At 48.6% G+C, this 22,830-nt stretch overlaps 2 protein-coding genes across 2 annotated transcripts; one reads left to right on the forward strand and one right to left on the reverse strand.

Moving 5' to 3' along the window:
- Positions 1 to 426: 426 nt before the first annotated feature.
- On the reverse strand, positions 427 to 2,913 carry LOC123094881 (pre-mRNA-splicing factor syf1 homolog). Its single transcript, XM_044516752.1, has one exon. The coding sequence runs from the start codon at positions 2,842 to 2,844 to the stop codon at positions 502 to 504; it is 2,343 nt and encodes a 780-aa protein (XP_044372687.1). The 5' UTR covers positions 2,845 to 2,913; the 3' UTR covers positions 427 to 501.
- A 14,713-nt stretch (positions 2,914 to 17,626) lies between these two features.
- On the forward strand, positions 17,627 to 19,986 carry LOC123090133 (uncharacterized). The gene is made up of 3 exons (XM_044511570.1): positions 17,627 to 17,652; positions 18,230 to 18,458; positions 19,529 to 19,986. Exons 1-3 carry the CDS (start codon positions 17,627 to 17,629, stop codon positions 19,631 to 19,633), a joined length of 360 nt encoding a protein of 119 aa, XP_044367505.1. The 3' UTR covers positions 19,634 to 19,986.
- The last annotated feature ends 2,844 nt before the right edge of the window (positions 19,987 to 22,830 follow it).

Raw genomic sequence — 22,830 nt, forward strand, 5'->3', positions numbered from 1 at the left:
GCCCTCAGGCAGGCCACCATGGTAGCCCAGTTACAACTCCAGAGAAACACAACGGAGGTCGCCACACAGCAGGCGCGGTGAGGGAACCAAGACCAACTAACGGAGACGCTGACCTCGACGCCAAACCCGTTTGACCACCAACCCCCTTGCAGCCCTTGGGCGCGAGGCGGTCAACGATTTCGATGAAAATGGAGATCCCTTGGTAGCGACGGCGATCCACACCCATTCACTAGCGATGACCCCCCCCCCCCCCCCCACAAAACCGAAATCATCTGATCATGCGAAATTTGAAGATTAGTAAACAAACTCAAAACAGTACTCTCTCCGTCTCATAATTTAAGACGTTTTTGACACTAGTGCGGAGGGAGTACATTTCACCAAAAAGGTGCTCAAGAATGTGAGTACATACATGATACATCAACGATCTGGAGATAGCACGTACTAGAACCGGACAACACAACTAACGTGTCATGTCAAGTGACGAGGAGAAAAAAGAAAGAACTACACTAGACGTATCCGCTTGCATTGCTGAGCACCGTCGAAACGTTGGCCGGCGCATGGGCGCAGCCCCTGCTCCACCACGCCGGCATCGGTGCGGATCTCACCCCGCGCCCCTGCTCCGTCTCTGGCAACGGCCGCCATGGTCCTCTTCATGCGGAGCATCTCCCTGAACGTACCCTCGTCGCCGTGTAGCACCTCAAAGTCGTTCCGCCGTTTCCAGAACTCAGGGTAAACCTTGGGATCCGTGAAGGCCGCCGCGTATGCGTACAACGCCCGAGCGCGCGCGACTTCGCCGAGCACGATCTCGAGGTCGGCGAACCCGACGCACATCGCCCTCGCGCCCTCGTCGGGCAGCCCGCCGCCGACGATCGCCTGCTGGTACACGTCCCTCGCCTTCAGAAGGCCGTAGAGCTCGGTAGCCCGCGCGACGTACACCTCGTAGACGCCGAGCCTGTCGCTGGCGGGGACGGCGCTCGCAGCGTCCACGTACACCTTCATGGCGCGGCTGGCGAGGCCGAAGTCCTCCCCGAACCTCGCGTATCTCAGGTACACGGCCTTCTTCCTCTGCGGCGGTGCCTGCAGGACGGCCGCCTGGAACAGGTCCCGCACCCTCTCCGGCCTGCTCTTCCCGTGCCTCTGGACGAACTTGGTCAGGTACGCCTCCCATATGGCGTCGGCGTGCGGGTGCTTGAAGGACCTGACGCCCCGCTCGTACACACGGAACGCGTCCTCGAACCGCCCGTGCTGCTCGAGTAGGGTCGCGTGGTCCAGCACCAGCAATGGCGTGACGACGCCGAGGTCGTGCATCTTGTCGTAGACAGCGCAGGTGGACTCGAGCGACCCGTGTGTTGTCATCAGGTTCAGGTACACGAGCCACAGCTTGAGACACCGGTGCAGTTTCACCCGAACGTCCTCGCCGCCGGCAGCAGCGGCGTGCGTCGTGGGCTCGATAGACGGTGGCGTGGTCGCTCGCCGGATGAGGTCGATGGCCCGCTCGGGATCCTGGTGCCTCAGTTCCATGTGGGCCCACTCGCAGTAAACCGCGGCGAGGTGCTCCGCCGCCGTGAAGTTTGCCTGCGTGGCTCTGTGGAGGACGTCTCGGGCGCAGCCGACGCTGCCGCGGTCCTCGTACATCTTGGCCAGCGCCAGCCAGAGCGTGTGCGGCGGCTTCCCCGTCGCCTTCGCTGGATCGACAGTCCTGACGGCCTCCGCGTAGGTCGCGGCGTGTCTCGCGGGATCCTTGTGGAAGATCTTGGCCCGTTCGTGCCACGCCTGGACGTCGTGCGGGTTCTGCCTCAGCAGGACGCTGTTGAGCAGCTCCGGCCGGCGTTCGAGCAGCCGCTCCAGCCTCGCCATCGCCAAGTCCGTGCTGTCCCTGTCGGCGAGCCAGCAGTCCTGGACGTCGACGGCGTCCGCTTGGCAGAGCTCGAGCTCCGCGGCGGCCATGGCGTGCTCGAAGTGCAAGTATGCGTCGAACACCATCCGGAAGTCCTTGACGGTGGTCGCCGTGGTCATGGCCTCCTCGAAGACGTCCCTCGCCTTGCCGTGGAGGCCTCTCCGCGCGTAGTGGCTGGCCAGGCTTGTCCACAGCACGCCGGCCTCCTCGGGGAACTTCCGGATGCTGCCGCGGAGGATTCCGTCCACCGGCATCCCGGCGACGTCCTCCGGGTGCTGGGCGAGCAGGCCACACAGGTCAAGCAGTAGCTGGCGCTTCGTTGTGCCCTTGACGGACACGAATCCTTCGTCGTCGATGGCCGCGGCGAGGTGTTGGGCCGCGTCCCGCCATCTGCCGGCAGAGACGAGGAAGGCGATGAAATCCTCCTCGTGGTCAGGATCGAACTGGAGGTGGCGGCCATGCACACGGACCGCGGTCGGGGCCGGGCAGTCGGGCAGGGAGGCGAGGCGGAGGTGAAGCGGCCACACGTGGTGGTGCTGCGTGACGGGCAGCGAGCGCAGCGCGCGGTCGAGCACGTGGCGGGCGCGTGTGAGGAGGCGTTGGTGGAGGAGCGAGGAGGCGTACATGTGCCAGACGCGCGGCATCCGGGACATGCCAGCGGCGAGCGCGCGCTCGAAGGCGGCGTCGAGGCCGGCGTGAGCGGCGTGGGTGACGGGCAGCGCGCGCGCGGCGTCGCCGAGCTCCGTGAGGTAGGCGTGCCACAGCTTGTACGACCCGGGGAGGGCGCGCAGCGCCCGCTCGTAGATGGCCGCGCGCTTCGCCGGCGGCGCCGCGCGACGAGCCGACAGGTAGCGCAGCCAGCCGGACAGCCTGAAGGGATCGCGCAGGACGTCCTCCTCGTACGCGACGTCGTCCGCCGAGACCTCGATCTCCATGGCCGCCGCCATGACCGACTCTTTCTTCTTCTCCTAAGTCGGCGCCTCAACTCAAACTGTGAGCGATCGTGAAGACGTGATGACGTGATGAGCGGGGGCTGCGACCTGCGAGCCCCTCTCCGTATTTCAAAGCTGACACGACCGAACCCGTCACGAAGTGGGTTCTTCTTCCCAGGGCTGGAGTCGGCCATGGCCCACGAGATCGCTGCGGCGCGGACCCGGAATCGGTTTAATTTGTTGGGCCAGATATGCAACGCGGCGTAACGCAACAGTTCCGGGCCCCGCGGCTCCAACCACACGACACGGCCCGTATTCAGCGCATGTCCTCTGTATGGGCAGGCCCATAGTCCCTGATTTTTATCCTTTTTCTTTATTTTCCTTCTGGTTTTTCCTTTCTCTTACATTTATATTTTCCCTTTTTTCTTTTTCTGTTTTTCATAGTCTTTTATTTCCTTTTATTAGTTTTTTAAATTTTCTTTTCTCCTGGTTCGCAGACGCAACAGAAGAGGAGAGATCGATGATGGTACAAGTAGTATACGGCCTCTGGTTAGCGCGGAATGAGGCAAGAGACGGACGCAGAATAGCCGAGCCACGCAATATCATGCAGTCAACCTTCGGTTCGCTTCAGTGTTTGTAGTCGTGGCTAGGTGGTCTATGGATCTGGATGTAATTTTTATTATTTCTGGTGTTCGTTGTACTAACATGATTGAAGATGAATAGACTGAAAGTCTTTCCCGCAAAAAAATAATAATCTTGGCTTACGTGAAGGAATGGGATGATGTTCATGCACGTGAGGCAAGAGTGAGCAAACCAAGGTCCATCAGGCTTGAGAGGTACCGAATGATGGATGGATCAAGGCCAACACAGATGGAGCTTTATCTAAACACAGATGCAAAGGAGGAGGGGGAGTAGTGTTACATGATCATGTGGGAGCTTACAAAGCCCCTGGTTGCCATCTCTTCGGTTGGTCTTCTGATCCAGAGAGGGTGGAGATTCATGCATGTACACCAGCTGTTCAAGTTGGAAATTAACACACAGAAGCTTCATCTGGAGCTTGATAACCTGGGCATGGTGAATATGCTAAACAGATCGGACAAGAACCCTTGTGAAATCGGTGTTGTCTTCGCAACTCATCTTCTCCATCACACCGCTCATAGTGCCACCGTCCACGTTGCACAACATAAACAAGCTCGAGAGAGCCTTTCTTTGGGAAGACACAGACAAAACGACTGGTGCACAATGCAAGGTGAATTGGGACACGATGTGCCGGCCAAAGGATCTTGGTGGCCTTGGCATACTTAACACGAAGAAATTTATCGGGTTGTCCGCTTGCATTGGTTGTGGTTTGAATGAAAAGATCCAACCAAGCTTTGGGTGGACAATGGAAAGCCCTGCGACAAGATGGACTCCGCCTTGTTCTATGCCTTCATGTCCATATTTGTTGGAAATGGAGCAAGGACGCCTTTCTAGCATGCACCATGGGTGAATGGCCGCAAGTCAAGGGACCTCTGATTTACGAGGCGCCCAAGAGGAAAAACTGGAAGGTGAGTGAAGCACTCAACAATGATGCTTGGGGTCTCGAGAATAACGATCTCGGCCTCCTTTTCGCTAAATCAATTGCGTCAGTTTGTCACCCTGTGGACAACGCTTCATGGCTTCCATCTTGAAGTAGTTGTCGAGGATGATATTGTGTGGAAGCACACAGCTAGCGGGCAATACACGGCCGAGTCGGCATACAAAGTGCAATTCCTTCGCACAATTAAATCCCTATGGAACACATTGTATGGAAGGTAGGCTCCTGCCAAAGTCAAGTTCTTCACTTAGGTGGCTATTCAAAGCAAGGTTTGGACGGAGAATAGATTGGAGAAGCGCGGATGGCTAAATTATGGCCTTTATACACTTTGCAAGGGGGAGCAAGAGTCTGTTGACCACCTTTTCTACAAGTGCCGCTTCTCCATCCGCCTTTGGGGACTAGTCAAGGATTAGATGCGGCTGATGAGCATTGACACTTCCTCATGGCATCTCTCGGACAACATCAAAGATTGGTGGGTGGGCCTTTCCGACACATCTATCCCCAATAGGAATGCGATGGCCTCGCTCAACACTCTCTTAGCCTGGACCATTTAAAACGAGAGAAACGCACGAATGTTCCTTCAGAAGTGTGCTCCGCCGATGGTCCTCCTCACCAATATCAAGAAAAAGGATATCTAATGTAGCGAGAGTAGTAGATCACTTTTATTTCGGATATTGCGGTTGTAACATGAATGTAAACTCTATTCCTCTTATTTAATGAATGAGGCAAATCCTTGCCTCTTTTCAAAAAAAAAGACTCTCAGTGTTGGGACCAACCATCGAAGGGATCAAGGGATGCTTAGGAGTTACCAACAGTTTAAAGTGATGTGGGTTAGGCGAAGTGTGAATAGTGGCGCACATAGATTAGCTAAGGTGGGAATGGGGGATGAACTATGTAAAGTTTGACATTCTGTTCCTCTGACTGTATTCTGGAGAATGTGTCAGACAAGATCCCCATCTACGTTTAATCTATATCTATACATAATAATAAAGTGATTAGTGCTTCTGTCCACCCATCAAAAAATTGCCCCCGTAGTTTTCATAAATTACCTACTATGCCACTCATAAGTGAAGAAAACAAATCAACTTTTTTAAAGTCGCCACCGAGTATAGTTCTTATATCGCGAGGCCTTCATATTTCACAAGCACAGAGTGCCACAATGGTTAAGCACACAATCTTCCACCCTCGAGACCCGGGTTTGATCCCGTGGCCTACCTTTTTGTTGGAAATATGCCCTAGAGGCAATAATAAAAGTATTATTATTATATTTCCTTGTTCATGATAATTGTCTTTTATTCATGCTATAACTGTATTATCCGGAAATCGTAATACACGTGTGAATACATAGACCACAATATGTCCCTAGTGAGCCTCTAGTTGACTAGCTCGTTGTGATCAACAGATAGTCATGGTTTCCTGGCTATGGACATTGGATGTCGTTGATAACGGGATCACATCATTAGGAGAATGATGTGATGGACAAGACCCAATCCTAAGACTAGCACAAAGATCGTGTAGTTCGTTTGCTAGAGCTTTGCCAATGTCAAGTATCTCTTCCTTTGACCATGAGATCGCGTAACTCCTGGATACCGTAGGAGTGCCTTGGGTGTATCAAACGTCACAACGTAACTGGGTGACTATAAAGGTGCACTACAGGTATCTCCGAAAGTATCTATTGTTTTATGCGGATCGAGACTGGGATTTGTCACTCCGTGTAAACGGAGAGGTATCTCTGGGCCCACTCGGTAGGACATCATCATATGCGCAATGTGACCAAGGAGTTGATAACGGGATGATGTGTTACGGAACGAGTAAAGTGACTTGCCGGTAACGAGATTGAACAAGGTATCGGTATACCGATGATCGAATCTCGGGCAAGTAAAATACCGCTAGACAAAGGGAATTGAATACGTGATTGATTAAGTCCTTGACATCGTGGTTCATCCGATGATATCATCGTGGAACATGTGGGAGCCAACATGGGTATCCAGATCCCGTTGTTGGTTATTGACCAGAGAACGTCTCGGTCATGTCTGCATGTCTCCCGAACCCGTAGGGTCTACACACTTAAGGTTCGATGACGCTAGGGTTATAAAGGAAGCTTGTATGTGGTTACCGAATGTTGTTCGGAGTCTCGGATGAGATCCCGGACGTCACGAGGAGTTCCGGAATGGTCCGGAGGTAAAGATTTATATATAGGAAGTCCTGTTTCGGCCATCGGGACAAGTTTCGGGGTCATCGGTATTGTACCGGGACCACCGGAAGGGTCCCGGGGGCCCACCGGGTGGGGCCACCTGCCCCGGGGGGCCACATGGGCTGTAGGGGGTGCGCCTTGGCCTACATGGGCCAAGGGCACCAGCCCCAAGAGGCCCATGCGCCTGGGGAAACCCTAAAGGAAGAGTCCCAGCAGGGGAAGGCACCTCCTAGGTGCCTTGGGGGGGGGAGGACTCCTCCCCTGGCCGCCGCCTCCTTGGAGATTGGATCTCCTAGGGGCTGGCGCACCCCCCCCCCTTGGGATCCCTATATATAGTGGGGTAGGAGGGCCTCCCAAACATACCTTATGCCTTTGGTGCAGCCCCTCCCTCTCTCCCAAGTTCTTCTCCTCTCCCGTGGTGCTTGGCGAAGCCCTGCGGGATTGCCACGCTCCTCCACCACCACCACGCCGTTGTGCTGCTGTTGGATGGAGTCTTCCTCAACCTCTCCCTCTCTCCTTGCTGGATCAAGGCGTGGGAGACGTCACCGGGCTGTACGTGTGTTGAACGCGGAGGTGCCGTCCGTTCGGCACTTGATTATCGGTGATCTGAATCACGACGAGTACGACTCCATCAACCCCGTTCACTTGAACGCTTCCGCTTAGCGATCTACAAGGGTATGTAGATGCACTCCCCTTTCTACTCGTTGCTGGTCTCTCCATAGATAGATCTTGGTGTTACGTAGGAAATTTTTTGAATTTCTGTTACGTTCCCCAACAGTGGCATCATGAGCTAGGTCTATTGCGTAGATTCTTTGCACGAGTAGAACACAAAGTAGTTGTGGGCGTTGATGTTGTTCAATATGCTTACCATTACTAGTCCAATCTTGTTTCGACGGTATTGTGGGATGAAGCGGCCCGGACCGACCTTACACGTACTCTTACGTGAGACAGGTTCCACCTATTGACATGCACTTGGTGCATAAGGTGGCTAGCGGGTGCCAGTCTCTCCCACTTTAGTCGGAACGGATTCGATGAAAAGGGTCCTTATGAAGGGTAAATAGCAATTGGCATATCACGTTGTGGTCTTGCGTAGGTAAGAAACGTTCTTGCTAGAAACCCATAGCAGCCACGTAAAACATGCAACAACAATTAGAGGACGTCTAACTTGTTTTTGCAGGGTATGCTATGTGATGTGATATGGCCAAGAAGAATGTGATGAATGATATGTGATGTATGAGATTAATCATGTTCTTGTAATAGGATTCACGACTTGCATGTCGATGAGTATGACAACCGGCAGGAGCCATAGGAGTTGTCTTTATTTTTTGTATGACCTGCGTGTCATTGAAGAACGCCATGTAAACTACTTTACTTTATTGCTAAGCGCGTTAGTCATAGAAGTAGAAGTAGTCGTTGGCGTGACAACTTCATGAAGACACGATGATGGAGATCATGATGATGGAGATCATGGTGTCATGCCGGTGACAAGATGATCATGGAGCCCCAAAGATGAAGATCAAAAGGAGCAAAACGATATTGGCCATATCATGTCACTATTTGATTGCATGTGATGTTTATCATGTTTATGCATCTTGTTTGCTTAGAACGACGGTAGTAAATAAGATGATCCCTTACAACAATTTCAAGAAGTGTTCTCTCCTAACTGTGCACCGTTGCTACAGTTCGTCGCTTCTAAGCACCACGTGATGATCGGGTGTGATGGATTCTTACGTTCACATACAACGGGTGTAAGACAGTTTTACACAGCGAAAACACTTAGGGTTAACTTGACGAGCCTAGCATGTGCACACATGGCCTCGGAACATGGAGACCGAAAGGTCGAGCATGAGTCGTATAGTAGATACGATCAACATGAAGATGTTCACCGATGAAGACTAGTCCGTCTCACGTGATGATCGGACACGGCCTAGTTGACTCGGATCATGTGATCACTTAGATGACCAGAGGGATGTCTATCTGAGTGGGAGTTCATAAGATGAACTTAATTATCCTGAACATAGTCAAAAGACCTTTTGCAAATTATGTCGTAGCTCGCGCTATAGTTCTACTTTTTAGATATGTTCCTAGAGAAAATATAGTTGAAAGTTGAAAGTAGCAATTATGCGGACAGTAGAAAGCTTATGTCCTTAATGCACCGCTTAGTGTGCTGAACCCCAAACGTCGTTTGTGGATGTTTCGAACATCGACCATACACGTTTTGATAACTACGTGATAGTTCAGTTAAATGGTTTAAGTAGAGGCACCAAAGACGTTTTCGAAACGTCGCGGAACATATGAGATGTTTCGAGGGCTGAAATTGGGATTTCAGGCTCGTGCCCATGTCAAGAGGTATAAGACCTCCGACGATCTTCTTAACCTGCAAACTAAGGGAGAAAAGCTCAATCGTTGAGCTTGTGCTCAGATTGTCTGAGTGCAACAATCACTTGAATCGAGTGGGAGTTGATCTTCCAGATGAGATAGTGATGTTTCCCCAAAGTCATTGCCACCAAGCTGCTAGAGCTTCGTGATGAACTATAACATATCAAGGATAGAGATGATGATCCTTGAGGTATTCGCGTTGTTTGACATCACGAAAGTAGAAATCAAGAAGGAGCATCAATTGTTGATGGTTGGTGAAACCACTAGTTTCAAGAAGGGCAAGGGAACAAAGGGATACTTCATGAAACGGCAAATCAGCTGCTGCTCTAGTGAAGAAACCCGAGGTTGAACCCAAACCCGAGACTAAGTGCTTCTGTAATAAGGGGAACAACCATTGGAGCAGGATTACCCTAGATACTTGGTAGATGAGAAGGCTGGCAAGGTCGATAGAAGTATATTGGATATACATTATGTTAATGTGTACTTTACTAGTACTCCTAGTAGCACCAGGGTATTAGATACCGGTTCGGTTGCTAAGTGTTAGTAACTCGAAACAAAAGCTACGGAATGAAACGGAGACTAGCTAAAGGTGAGCTGACGATATATGTTGGAAGTGTTTCCAAGGTTGATATGATCAAGCATCGCACGCTCCCTCTACCACCGAGATTGGTGTTTGCGTTGAGCATAGACATGATTGGATTATGTCTATCGCAATACGGTTATTCATTTAAGGAGAATAATGGTTACTCTGTTTATTTGAATAATACCTTCAATGGTCTTACACCTAAAATGAATGGTTTATTGAATCTCGATCGTAGTGATACACATTTTTCATGCCAAAAGATATAAGATAGTAATGATAGTACCACTTACTTGTGGCACTGCCATGTAAGTCATAATGGTATAAAACGCATGAAGAAGCTCCATGTTGATGGATCTTTGGACTCACTCGTTTTTGAAAAGTTTGAAACATGCGAACCATGTCTATTGGTGTATATGCATGAAGAAACTCCATGCAAATGGATCGTTTGGACTCACTTGATTTTGAATCACTTGAGATATGCAAATCATACCACATAGGCAAGATGACTGAAAAGCCTCGTTTTCAGTAAGATGGAACAAGATAGCAACTTGTAGGAAGTAACACATTTTGATGTGTGCAGTCCAATGAGTGCTAAGGCATCCAGTGAATATCGTTATGTTCTCACTTCACAGATGATTCGAGTAGATGTTGAGAATATTTACTTGATGAAACACAAGTCTGAATTATTGAATGGTTCAAGTAATTTCAGAGTGAAGTAGAAGATCATTGTGACAAGAGGATAAAATGTCTATGATATGATCATAGAGATGAATATCTGAGTTACGAGTTTTGGCACACAATTAAGACATTGTGGAAATTGTTTCATAATTAATACCGCCTAGAACACCATAGTGTGATGGTGTGTCCGAACATCATAGTTGCACCCTATTGGATATGGTGCGTACCATGATGTCTGTTATCGAATTACCACTATCATTCATGGGTTAGGCATTAGAGACAACCACATTCACTTTAAATAGGGCACCGCGTAATTCCGTTGAGATGACACCGTATGAATTATGGTTTAGAGAAACCTAAGTTGTCATTTCTTAAAGGTTTGGGGCTGCACGCTTATGTGAAAAAGTTTCAGGATTAAGCTCGAACCCAGAGCGGATAAAATGCATCTTCATAGGACACCCAAAACAGTTGGGTATACCTCCTAATTCAGATCCGAAAGCAATATGAATTGTTTCTAGAATCGGGTCCTTTCTCGAGGAAAGGTTTCTCTCGAAAGAATTGAGTGGGAGGATGGTGGAAACTTGATGAGGTTATTGAACCGTCTCTTCAACTAGTGTGTGGCAGGGCACAGGAAGTTGTTCCTATGGCACCTACACCAATTGAAGTGGAAGCTTATGATAGTGATCATGAAGCTTCGGATCAAGTCACTACCGAACCTCGTAGGACGACAAGGACACGTACTACTTCGGAGTGGTAAGGTGATCCTGTCTTGGAAGTCATGTTGCTGGACAACAATGAACCTACGAGCTATGGAGAAGCGATGGTGGGCCCGGATTCCGATAAATGGCTCGAGGCCATAAAATCCGAGAACGGATCCATGGACTTTGGTGGACTTGCCCGATGATCGGCAAGCCATTAAGATAAATGGATCTTTAAGAAGAAGACGGACGTGGATGGTAACGTCACCGTCTATGAGGCTCGACTTGTGGCAAAGAGTTTTTCACAAGTTCAAGGAGTTGACTACGATGAGATTTTCTCATCCGTAGAGATGCTTAAGTCCGTCGGAATCATGTTAGCATTAGCTGCATTTATGAAATCTGGCAGACGGATGTCAAAACGAGTTTCCTTACCAGTTTTCGTAAGGAAAGGTTGTATGTAATACAATCAGAAAGTTTTTGTCGATCCTAAGGATGCTAAAAGGTATGCTAGCTCCAGCGATCCTTCTAAGGACTGGAGTGAGCATCTCGGAGTTGGAATGTATGCTTTGATGACGATCAAAGATTTTGGGTTTGTACAAAGTTTATGAGAAACTTGTATTTCCAAAGAAGTGAGTGGGAGCACTATAGAATTTCTGATGAATACATGTTGATCAGAAATGATGTAGAATTTCTAGAAAGCATATAGGGTTATTTGAAAGGTGTTTTTCAATAGAAAACCTGGATTAAGCTACTTGAGCATTAAGCATCAAGATCTATAAGGATAGATCAAAACGCTTAATGGTACTTTCAAATGAGCACATACCTTGACATGATCTTGAGGGTGTTCAAGATGAACCAGTCAAAGAAGGAGTTCTTGCCTGAGTTGTAAGGTACGAAGTTAAGACTTAAAGCTCGACCACGGCAGAATAGAGAGAAAGGACGAAGGTCGTCCCCTATGCTTAAGACGTAGGCTCTTCAGTATGCTATGCTGTGTACCACACCTGAAGTGTGCCTTGCCATGAGTCAGTCAAGGGGTACAAGAGTGATCCAAGAATGGCTCACAGGACAGCGGTCAAAGTTATCCTTAGTAACTAGTGGACTAAGGAATTTTCTCGATTATGGAGGTGGTAAAAGAATTCGTCGTAAAGGTTACGTCGATGCAAGCTTAACACCTATCCGGATAAGCTCTAAGTAGAGATACCGGATACGTATTATGGGGCAACAATTTAGAATAGCTCCAAGTAGAACAGTTATTTGGATTAGCTCCAAATAGAGCGTGGTAGCTACATCTAGGAGATGACATAGAGATTTGTAAAGCAAACACGGATCTGAAAGGTTCAGACCCGTTGACTAAAACCTCTCTCACAAGCAACATGATCAAACATAAAACTCATTGAGTGTTAATCACATAGTGATGTGAACTAGACTACTGACTCTAGTAAACTCTTGGGTATTAGTCACATGGCGATGTGACCTATGAGTGTTAATCAGATGGCGATGTGAACTAGATTATTGACTCTAGTGCAAGTGGGAGACTGTTGGAAATATGCCCTAGAGGCAATAATAAAAGTATTATTATTATATTTCCTTGTTCATGATAATTGTCTTTTATTCATGCTATAACTGTATTATCCGGAAATTGTAATACACGTGTGAATACATAGACCACAATATGTCCCTAGTGAGCCTCTAGTTGACTAGCTCGTTGTGATCAACAGATAGTCATGGTTTCCTGGCTATGGACATTGGATGTCGTTGATAACGGGATCACATCATTAGGAGAATGATGTGATGGACAAGACCCAATCCTAAGACTAGCACAAAGATCGTGTAGTTCGTTTGCTAGAGCTTTGCCAATGTCAAGTATCTCTTCCTTTGACCATGAGATCGCGTAACTCCTGGATACCGTAGGAGTGCCTTGGGTGTATCAAACGTCACAACGTAACTGGGTGACTATAAAGGTGCACTACAGGTATCTCCGAAAGTATCTATTGTTTTATGCGGATCGAGACTGGGATTTGTCACTCCGTGTAAACGGAGAGGTATCTCTGGGCCCACTCGGTAGGACATCATCATATGCGCAATGTGACCAAGGAGTTGATAACGGGATGATGTGTTACGGAACGAGTAAAGTGACTTGCCGGTAACGAGATTGAACAAGGTATCGATATACCGACGATCGAATCTCGGGCAAGTAAAATACCGCTAGACAAAGGGAATTGAATACGGGATTGATTAAGTCCTTGACATCGTGGTTCATCCGATAAGATCATCGTGGAACATGTGGGAGCCAACATGGGTATCCAGATCCCGCTGTTGGTTATTGACCGGAGAACGTCTCGGTCATGTCTGCATGTCTCCCGAACCCGTAGGGTCTACACACTTAAGATTCGATGACGCTAGGGTTATAAAGGAAGCTTGTATGTGGTTACCGAATGTTGTTCGGCGTCCCGGATGAGATCCCGGACGTCACGAGGAGTTCCGGAATGGTCCGGAGGTAAAGATTTATATATAGGAAGTCCTGTTTCGGCCATCGGGACAAGTTTCGGGGTCATCGGTATTGTACCGGGACCACCGGAAAGGTCCCGGGGGCCCACCGGGTGGGGCCACCTGCCCCGGGGGGCCACATGGGCTGTAGGGGGTGCGCCTTGGCCTACATGGGCCAAGGGCACCAGCCCCAAGAGGCCCATGCGCCTGGGGAAACCCTAAAGGAAGAGTCCCAGCAGGGGAAGGCACCTCCTAGGTGCCTTGGGGGGGGGGGAGGACTCCTCCCCTGGCCGCCGCCTCCTTGGAGATTGGATCTCCTAGGGGCTGGCGCACCCCCCCTTGGCATCCCTATATATAGTGGGGTAGGAGGGCCTCCCAAACATACCTTATGCCTTTGGTGCAGCCCCTCCCTCTCTCCCAAGTTCTTCTCCTCTCCCGTGGTGCTTGGCGAAGCCCTGCAGGATTGCCACGCTCCTCCACCACCACCACGCCGTTGTGCTGCTGTTGGATGGAGTCTTCCTCAACCTCTCCCTCTCTCCTTGCTGGATCAAGGCGTGGGAGACGTCACCGGGCTATACGTGTGTTGAACGCGGAGGTGCCGTCCGTTCGGTACTTGATCATCGGTGATCTGAATCACGACGAGTACGACTCCATCAACCCCGTTCACTTGAACGCTTCCGCTTAGCGATCTACAAGGGTATGTAGATGCACTCCCCTTTCTACTCGTTGCTGGTCTCTCCATAGATAGATCTTGGTGTTACGTAGGAAATTTTTTGAATTTCTGCTACGTTCCCCAACACTTTTTTCTCTCCTTTTCTCTCCTCACCGCACGCGCTCATGGGTTGGGCCATGTCGCTGATTTTTAAAAACTGGCTATATATTATGAAAAAAAATCACGACTTCAAAAACAATCTCGCTCGAAATGGAAATGATCATGATTTCCAAAAATGGTCGTGTATTCAAATCATATCCGGGAAATTTTAAAAATGTCCATGAAAGAAAAAAATACCATCTTGAATGATTTGGAAAAAATGGTCGGGGAATACAATAATGTTCATGATTTTTTAAAAATGACCGTGTATTCAAAACATATTCATGAATCTGAAAAAATGTCCATGAAATTTTAGAAGACATTCAAAAACATATCACAAATTTCAAATTTTGTTCCCCCATTTTTTTTTAAAAAATCATTAATTCAAAAATTGTTTGTTGAGTCAAAAAATGTTCATGCATTTCAAAAAAATGATCGTCTCAACATAACAAATGTTCGTAGTAGGCGTTCATGATGTGTTTTATGACTAGGATTTTGTTATTTTTTGGAAAGTCTTTATATGTCTAGGCGTTGGTTGTAGTTCGAGTTTGATGAGATTTGTTTTTTACAGTTTTAAACATTCCCTTGTGCGGCACAATGATAAGTGTGGCCTGCAGTGGGAAGCTCATAACCTTGAGATTTACCACATTGAATGCATTGTGATCATGTGAACATCGCGGCCATCATTAGCTAGAGTGGGAAAAAAGATAAGTGTTAACATGGGGCCCTCATGTTAAAATAGAGGACGCTCATATGTAAAGGTATTGAGCCATACTTAGTTGGCTAGGTCGTAATATTTTTGTCTCTAATTGCAACACACGGTCACATTTGCTGGTAAGATTTATTTATTTATAAAATGAAGCGGCAATATTTTTTTTGAAAGATCCACCTGGTGTTGGCATTCATTTCATTTAGCAGAGAGAGATCGGAAAACAAGTGTTGATCAAGTGATCGGTGGAAAGAAAGAAAATGAGTTACATGACCAGCCTAGGATGCTCCTACGCTAGCAATTAACCTACGCAATCTCTCATGGCATGTCCCCAAAGAGGTGCTCGATGCATCTTGCTTCGGCGATCCTTCATTGCTCCATGTCCCGGTGGCAAGCATCGGTGATGCTTCTCGTGCTTAGTATCTCCCCCTGAATGTGCACGCGTTGTGCTCGAGCCATATTTGCTAGGCGACAAAGGCGAGCATCGATTTGGTTCCCTTCCTGGTATCTGGGGTTGCCTCGTCGATGATCATCTGGACACGCTCGACTGTTGTTTTCCCCGTGCTCTAGCTGGTGTGTGCCAAGACGTTGTATCCAACCCAGGTTGCCACTTTGTTCCACGCCTGAATGGCGACTGGGCACTCCCAAAAGAGGTGCATCGAGGTTCCTCTACACGGTTGACAGAAGTAACTCTTGTTCCATCCACGTCGTTGCAACCTGTCATTGCACTAGAGCCTATCCAGGTGCAACAGCCAGAGGAACATCTTGATCTTGCCTGGTGCCCAAACCTTCTAGATTGATCTCCTGAAGTTGATTGCCGGGCTGCCCTCGAACTGTGCATCATATGCAGAGCGCGCAGTGTACTGCCCGGAGCTGCATAAGGTCCATCTGATCGCGCCATCCCTCCCCTCTTTCAGTGTAATGCCAGTGCTTTGAATCTCCCTTGCCAGTTAAAGCACAAGTGCACGATGCTGCCGTAGTCACCATGGCGAAGGTCAAGTATCCATCGACCCTCATACAGTGCCTCCTGAACTGATCTGTTCTTCCTGATGGGTTGGCGAAAACCGTAGGGTACGCCAGGCACAGCTGCCTGCCTCCCAGCCACAAGAAGGACCAGAAGGAGTCGGTTGCACCATCACCAATGGTGACTGCCGTATAGGCTATGAACAGGGCACGGTTAGCAGCGTCGCAACTCGTAAGGAGTGCCCGTGCCGCCCCACGGGCAGCCTGGCTGCGTCCAGGAGAGCCAAAGCCACCGGAGCCGCAGTGCACTTGCGAACTTCGTTGGGTCATGGATGCCCAGTCCCCCGATACGCTCCGGCGTGGTAACCACCTTCCAGCCCACCTTACATTTCCCTCCGGTGACCTCCTCATCTTGTGCCCAAAGGAACCTCCACCTTGCCTTGCCGACGTCCTTGAAGAACCTCTTTGGCTCCCTCAAAAGCGTGATGGCGAATGTGGGCATGGCAGGAAGGACGCACCGTACCAACACTCGCCTTCCAGCAATGTGCATCAACCTCCCCTCCCATCCTGCCTGTCTTGCCTGAATCCTATCTAAGATGAACCGGAGGTGAACTTTGCCGGTGGTGATTAAGCGGCAGTATTTTTTATACGTATCTTTACCTAATATTAAAGAGAGGATTGTTTCTTTAGTTTTTTTCGTTTATGGTGGAACCCGCATAATTTTCATACGTCCCAGGCTTCGTTCGTATGTCACAGGCGTTCTCCCGATTCGTCTTTTGTGAAAAACAAACTACAGTACAAACAGCCCGCACCAGTAAAAGAATTTCCGGAAAAATACTGCCACGGGAGGAATCAAACCCAGCCGCTCACGCTAGAGCACTCAAATGCTAACCATTAGACTAAACAAAACTAGGTGTTTAATTAGCACCACGAAATTTAAAATTAAGTACATAGTCACGCCAGATACTGAGAGGAATATTTTTTTAAGTGAATAAATTTAGAACGCGATTTTTTGCAAAGTTTTTAATTAAAAAATTTAAAGGCAAACATTTTTTAAAGAACAATATTTGTCTTTTTATTTTCTTTGAAACCTGCGTATTTTTTGAAACACAAACAATTTTTTAAAAGTAGGAGGTATTGTTGTCATTATTTCTCAAATTTGCAATCATTTTAAAAACACAAATATTTTTTGTACATTAAATTTGAAATGGCAAACATTTTTATAAACATGCTTTTTTTAACTGGGAGGTACTATAACTAAATTGTTTTAATCTATACCTATATTAATAAAACTTGGCGAATTTTTGAACTATGCCCACAGATGCTTTGTTTTACTTCACTTTATTAAACTAGGGATATGGAAGGAATCTTTTTCTCTGTCGCATCTTCACGTACAACGAGTCTCACTCGGTCCAGTGACTCCCGTCAAAATGCATGAGAAGTCCAACCAAGGTTTCATGCATGGTCTATCTGACACAAACTACTCAATTTACATGATGACACGGACATATATTATGTGCAGTGCTTTTCCCTATTATATTAGCCAGATGATAAAAGAACTGCGTTCAACACTCTTGATCTTCGTCGGACACGAAGGCAGCTCAACAATCCACCTATTGGACCTTGCCAACCTTCGTTAGTGACCACTGGTACTGCGACCACCGGCGATGAGAACAACAAAGACGACAAGCGGAATCATGTGTCTGGTGTTATATTGAAATGGAGGATGTGGACCTGAGGATGAGGTATTAGTCATGTTTATTATGTTATGGACATGAGGGTGAGGTTTTTAGCCATGCTTAATAGGTAAGGTGTGTGAGGGCTGTTTTCTCCATTACAACGCACGGTCATGTTTCCTAGTATATCCTTAAAAAAAAGAAGGTACTGATACTTCACCGCAGCGGCGTGCGTACCGTAAGGCCTTGTACAATGAGAGATGCTTGGGGAGGTGATTAGAAAAATAAACCGAGTTTTTCTGAAGCACCGGTGCCTAAGCGTCTATCCTGTAGAAATAGGTACCGGTGCTTAAAAAAATTTGATTTATTTCTCTAAGCACTTTTCGTAAGCATCTTGCATTATACATGGCCTAATGTGCCGCGCCGCGGGGCTCCAACCACGCCAGTACGCCACGAGGCACGCGTGCGCCGCAGATACACGACGGACCCGCCGAGCCAAACATCAAGAGCAGCAAGCGAGACGAGCGGCGCGGGAGACCCAACCAGAGTCCAGACTCGAGAGTAGTGGGCGGGCGGTACCATGCAGCGTCACCTCGGTCGTTAGTACCACCCGACCACCCACCGGGGCGCCGCCCCCATAAATCAGCAGCATCATTGCCCGCCTCCACCGCCGCCGCCCTCCCGCCCCTATTCCCCGCGACACGCTGCAGCTCGGCCACGCCTACCGCCTCATCGCCGTCGACGAGGTCACCAGGGCCGTGCAGGCCAGGAAGGAGGAGAAGACCAGGAGGGCGCAGCGGCAGCGGCTGCAGGCCGGCGGGGGGGCGGCCTCCCCCGGCGATGACCAGTCGCTCATGGACGACGGTCTCGATCAGGTATAGCACCTTCTTGGTCATAATTTCTCCCCCATGTTTCGCTGTTCATCGATGGCAGCTCCTTGTTTCTGTATCATGCATGTTCTTCCCCTTAATGGTCAATAATCAGCCAATAGTACTTTGCATGTACAAGAACCTACTTTTTTCCTTTGCTTTGTGGTCTCAACCTGTTCGCTGGTTTATTCCAGCTCTTCACTAATCACTACCACTACCTCCTCATTTTTAATCTGAACTAGTAGTGCATGTGTGCAATTGATCAAGAGATGTCATTACTAAGTCTCTAAAACTCTAGTATCTGACGAAATAAGGCGATTTTACTCTCATCGTTTGTTCTTCAGAAGTTTGTATTTGTGTTCTTCTAATTTTGAAATTTGTGAAGTTCACATGAGTATTTAGAGTCCTTATCCAGTCTCCAATATGAAAAGAGGTTTTTCTTGACTGTGACATAAGAGTAGGTAACTGCCTAGTTAGTTAACCTGCTAATGCTGCAGTTTGCTGTTAACTTGGGGTAGCTTTGACCATAACACCATTTGCACTTGTTATTTTTTTGTTCAGCTGGCCGCCCTCCTAATTTGTATACCTTATTACGAGTTAGTATGACACAATAGTACCTAACCGCCCAACCATTTTTGATTTACTAAAGATATCATACATTAAGCCGATCATGACACAATGATGACTTGAATAATGTACTCTAAACATGATATGATAGCTCCTTATACATATAATGGGCATATTATTCCCACTCAAAGCTAAACTATACTTTAGGCCACATCTTGCTTTGCTCGCACCACATGGAAACGGCAGCGACGGATACCTAGAATTTCCTGCCGCCGCCCAAACAAAATCCTGCGAGCTAGCTAGGTTGACATTCTCCAATCGCAATGCCAGATACATGAGGAATATGGCGCCTGCTACCAACTACTAGTGGACAAGGAATCGTCCACCATTTATTCTCTCAAAACTCATGGGAATCGTCACTCATTACGATCTTTAAAACTTAGTACTGTACAACATGGCAAATTGGCATGTTCTGATTACTCTGCTGCCGCCCGTCGTGTATATTGCAGTTGGAGCAGCAGGACAGGGACGGCCACCCGAGCAGCTCGACGAAAGGCTCGAGGCATCGCCAGTGGCGCCCGTCTCTGCACAGCATCGCCGAAGTCAGCAGCTGATGCGGCCGACGCATGGCCTGTATTTTAGAGTTCAAGTTCATCTCATCAGATGGTTGCTAGATTCAAGCTCAACACCGGAAGATGAGCGTCTGCAAATTACCGGTTTTAACTCATCTTTTTAGTGAGATTAAGGTTGGTGCCTCCGCATCTCAGTGTTGGGACAAAGAGGAAGTTTGAACTAGCAGTGTGGTGTTCGGTGTAGTAGTAGTATATTATTCAGTTATGATGCAAAGTACGTATCTTTGCAGGTGGGTTTTGAGGATCTTGCTGTTGCTGTGTACTATACTGTATTGTTGTCGTTGTTGGTGCCTAATTCGCAATCATAGGCTCGCTGCATATTTGCAATCATAAGGCTGCTGCAATGATATATAATCAGAGCTGGCTGGAATCCACACTTTTATTTGTTGGAAGCAAAGTACCACATGTATCCGATTGTTATTGTTTTGTGCAGGTGGAGTGGGTCGTGACAAGGCCGAAAGATCCTTGATCAGGCGCGCGCAAACCTGAACTGAATGAACGTGGGGCCACTTGTGTTGGAATGATTGTTCCTTCACTTCAGCATAACGAATCAAGAGGCATTTGGCCATGTTTCTGCAACCTCCAAATAAGTAGGCGTATATGTTGATGATGCAAGTAGCCCACTGCTGTGGTTACGAGATACTCCATGAGTAATTGTGGTATCTACGACTAAAGTGGTTTGTTTTTTTTGGAGATGGGATTAGTGCCAAACTGATTTCAGACTGCGTATAGCTTAGCATCCTGTGCAGGAGTAAGAGACGGTCGCTAGTGCTCGCCACGTTGACCTACTGCCTACCAAAGCGGTTCTCCACTTTCACTGATTGGCTTTCAGTCGAGCAGCGCAGCCCAGCGCGCGGTAGCGTGACACGTAAACGAAGCCGCGAACGCCGTTGTTTTCAGGCGACAGGCGCACCCGGAAAGCGGGCGGGCCTTCTTGATCTTCTCCGCCCACTCTGCTGCAGAGCAGGACACAAGCAGGCCACGCCGAGGATGCGACGGACGGCCGCGCCCATGCCGTTCCAGTGCGTGGGGATGCACCACGGCTCCACTGCTTCCACATGTTTGTGTGTGCGTGATCCTCCTCGCCCCCGCCAGTACGCTGCAACGCAACGCCCATACCATCGCAGCCTTTTTTGACGTCGATCATGCACGCTGCGGTAGGGTCGCTGTTCCGGGCATTTGGTTGGGTTCGGTTCTTTTGACGTGCCTTTGGCCGAAAGGAGCCCCGCGAGGACGCACGTACGCCGCACGCATGCATGATTTGATGTTGGGCGGCAGCGGCACGAACTGGGACGGGCGAGCAAAAGTGGCCAGGGCAACGGGCCATCATATCGGAATGCCGGGTTACACCAACTGTTTACTCTGTCTCGCTGCCTTTTTCTTTTTCGTTTCTTGGTTCACGGTGGAAAGGAGGTACGCAGTGCCGACGCATGCCATCCGCATGCGCCCGGCGCGCACTCACGCGTGGCGGTTGACAAAGCTGTGTCACGTCATGGGTATACCTGGCCAAACCTCGGGCCGGGCCGGGCTTCGGGCCCGACACAAAAAACTCAGGCCCTGGCCCGGCCATCGGGCCTGTTTTTTTGGACCCGAGCCCGGCCCGAGCACGTAAAAGCTCGTCGGACTTCGGGCCGGCCCGGCCCGACCTTCAGAAAATGGCAAAAACGACAGGCCCGGGCCCGGCCCGGCCTGGCCTTCGGGCTCAAAAACTAGGCCCGAGCCCGGCCCGGGGGCAGCGTCGGGCCGGGCCGGGTTAGGCTTTTTTGGGCTGGGCTAGGCCGGGCCGGGCTTCCCATGGCCAGGATTAGTCATGGGCATATGCGGTTCGGCTCCATGGTGTTGTTTGGATAGGAAGAATATACAAAACTTGATCTCTATAAACTAGGAAAATTGTTTAACTGTATAAAACCTTGTTTGGATGCTCCACCTAATTCATGAATTTAGGAAACTTAGTTTCCAGAAACCCAGGATTTCGGGTTTGTGGAAAAACGACTATTAGTTGTTTTTGCAAAAACACGTTTCACAAATACTGATACCTCATGCAACTTTGTTTGCCTACAGGAGATGAAATTAGCCGCAATTGACCCTTTTGTGGCTTTTTTTTGGGAGGTTGAAGACTGAAGAACTTTGCTGAAAAATCTGTTGATGGCACCAAGGGGGGCATCCTTCTACTCTGGAATGAACACTATATGAAGGTGGACAACATCCACATTGGCACATTCTGCATCTCCGCGAACGTCTCTATCGTCAATACACCAGTTTCCTTCAAACTCACTTCTGTTTATGGGCCTACTAGAAGTAATCTGAAAGACTCTTTCTTCCAAGAGCTTGTGAGCATAAAACCTCCTCAGGGCACTAGATGGCTCGTTACAGGAGACTTCAACCAAGTTTATCGTGCCCGAGACAAAAACCGTGCAAATGTTGATCGATCTCGACTGGTGCGCTTTCGGAACGCCCTTAACTCCTGTGAGCTAAAAGAAATCCATCTACAGAATAGAAAGTTCACTTGGAGCAACGAGCAGACTAACCCGACCTTGAGCAAATTAGACTCTTTTTTCTGCAATGAGGATTGGGATCTCGATTTCGGCACACACATTCTCCATGCGCTCTCATCCTCACTCTCGGACCATTGCCCACTCCTCTTGGCTAGTGACAAGGGACCAAAACGACCAAGATCTTTCCAGTTCGAGAACTTCTGGATTAAAATGCCCAACTTCAAGAAAATCGTCCAGGATGCCTGGGCTGAGGAAACCAGCCACTCCGAGCCCTATCAGGTGCTTTTCCACAAGCTTAAGAGGACGAGCCAATGCCTTCGCAAGTGGAGCAGGTCCATCTTCTCGAACCACAAAATCCAACTTCACATGGCCCTTGAGATCATCCTCCGTCTCGACATCGCGCAAGAGCATAGGGCACTGTCGACGGGCGAATGGAATCTGAGAAAGGATCTTTAGAGAAAGGTTGTGGCCCTGGGAGTTCTTGAGAGGGAAAGGAAATGACAAAGCTCAATAATTAAGTTGCTCAAAGAAGGGGATGCAAATACTCGTTTCTTTCACCTTCGGATCAACCACCGACGGAGAAAGAACTTCATCCACCGTATTAAGCACAATAATGGTTGGGTCACGAGCCATGACCAGAAAAAAGACATTTTTCAGAATCACTTTAGAAAAACCATTGGGAAG

Source organism: Triticum aestivum, chromosome 4B, assembly GCF_018294505.1.
Source record: "Triticum aestivum cultivar Chinese Spring chromosome 4B, IWGSC CS RefSeq v2.1, whole genome shotgun sequence".
Classification (NCBI taxonomy): Eukaryota; Viridiplantae; Streptophyta; class Magnoliopsida; order Poales; family Poaceae; genus Triticum; species Triticum aestivum.

Coding starts and splice junctions, on each gene's coding strand:
- LOC123094881 (XM_044516752.1), bottom strand. CDS start 2,844: ATGGCGGCGGCCATGGAGATCGAGGTCTCGGCGGACGACGTCGCGTAC.
- LOC123090133 (XM_044511570.1), top strand. CDS start 17,627: ATGGAGGATGTGGACCTGAGGATGAG. Junction 17,653..18,229: donor GATGTGGACCTGAGGATGAG/GTATTAGTCATG, acceptor CCCATAAATCAG/CAGCATCATTGCCCGCCTCC. Junction 18,459..19,528: donor TGGACGACGGTCTCGATCAG/GTATAGCACCTT, acceptor TGTATATTGCAG/TTGGAGCAGCAGGACAGGGA.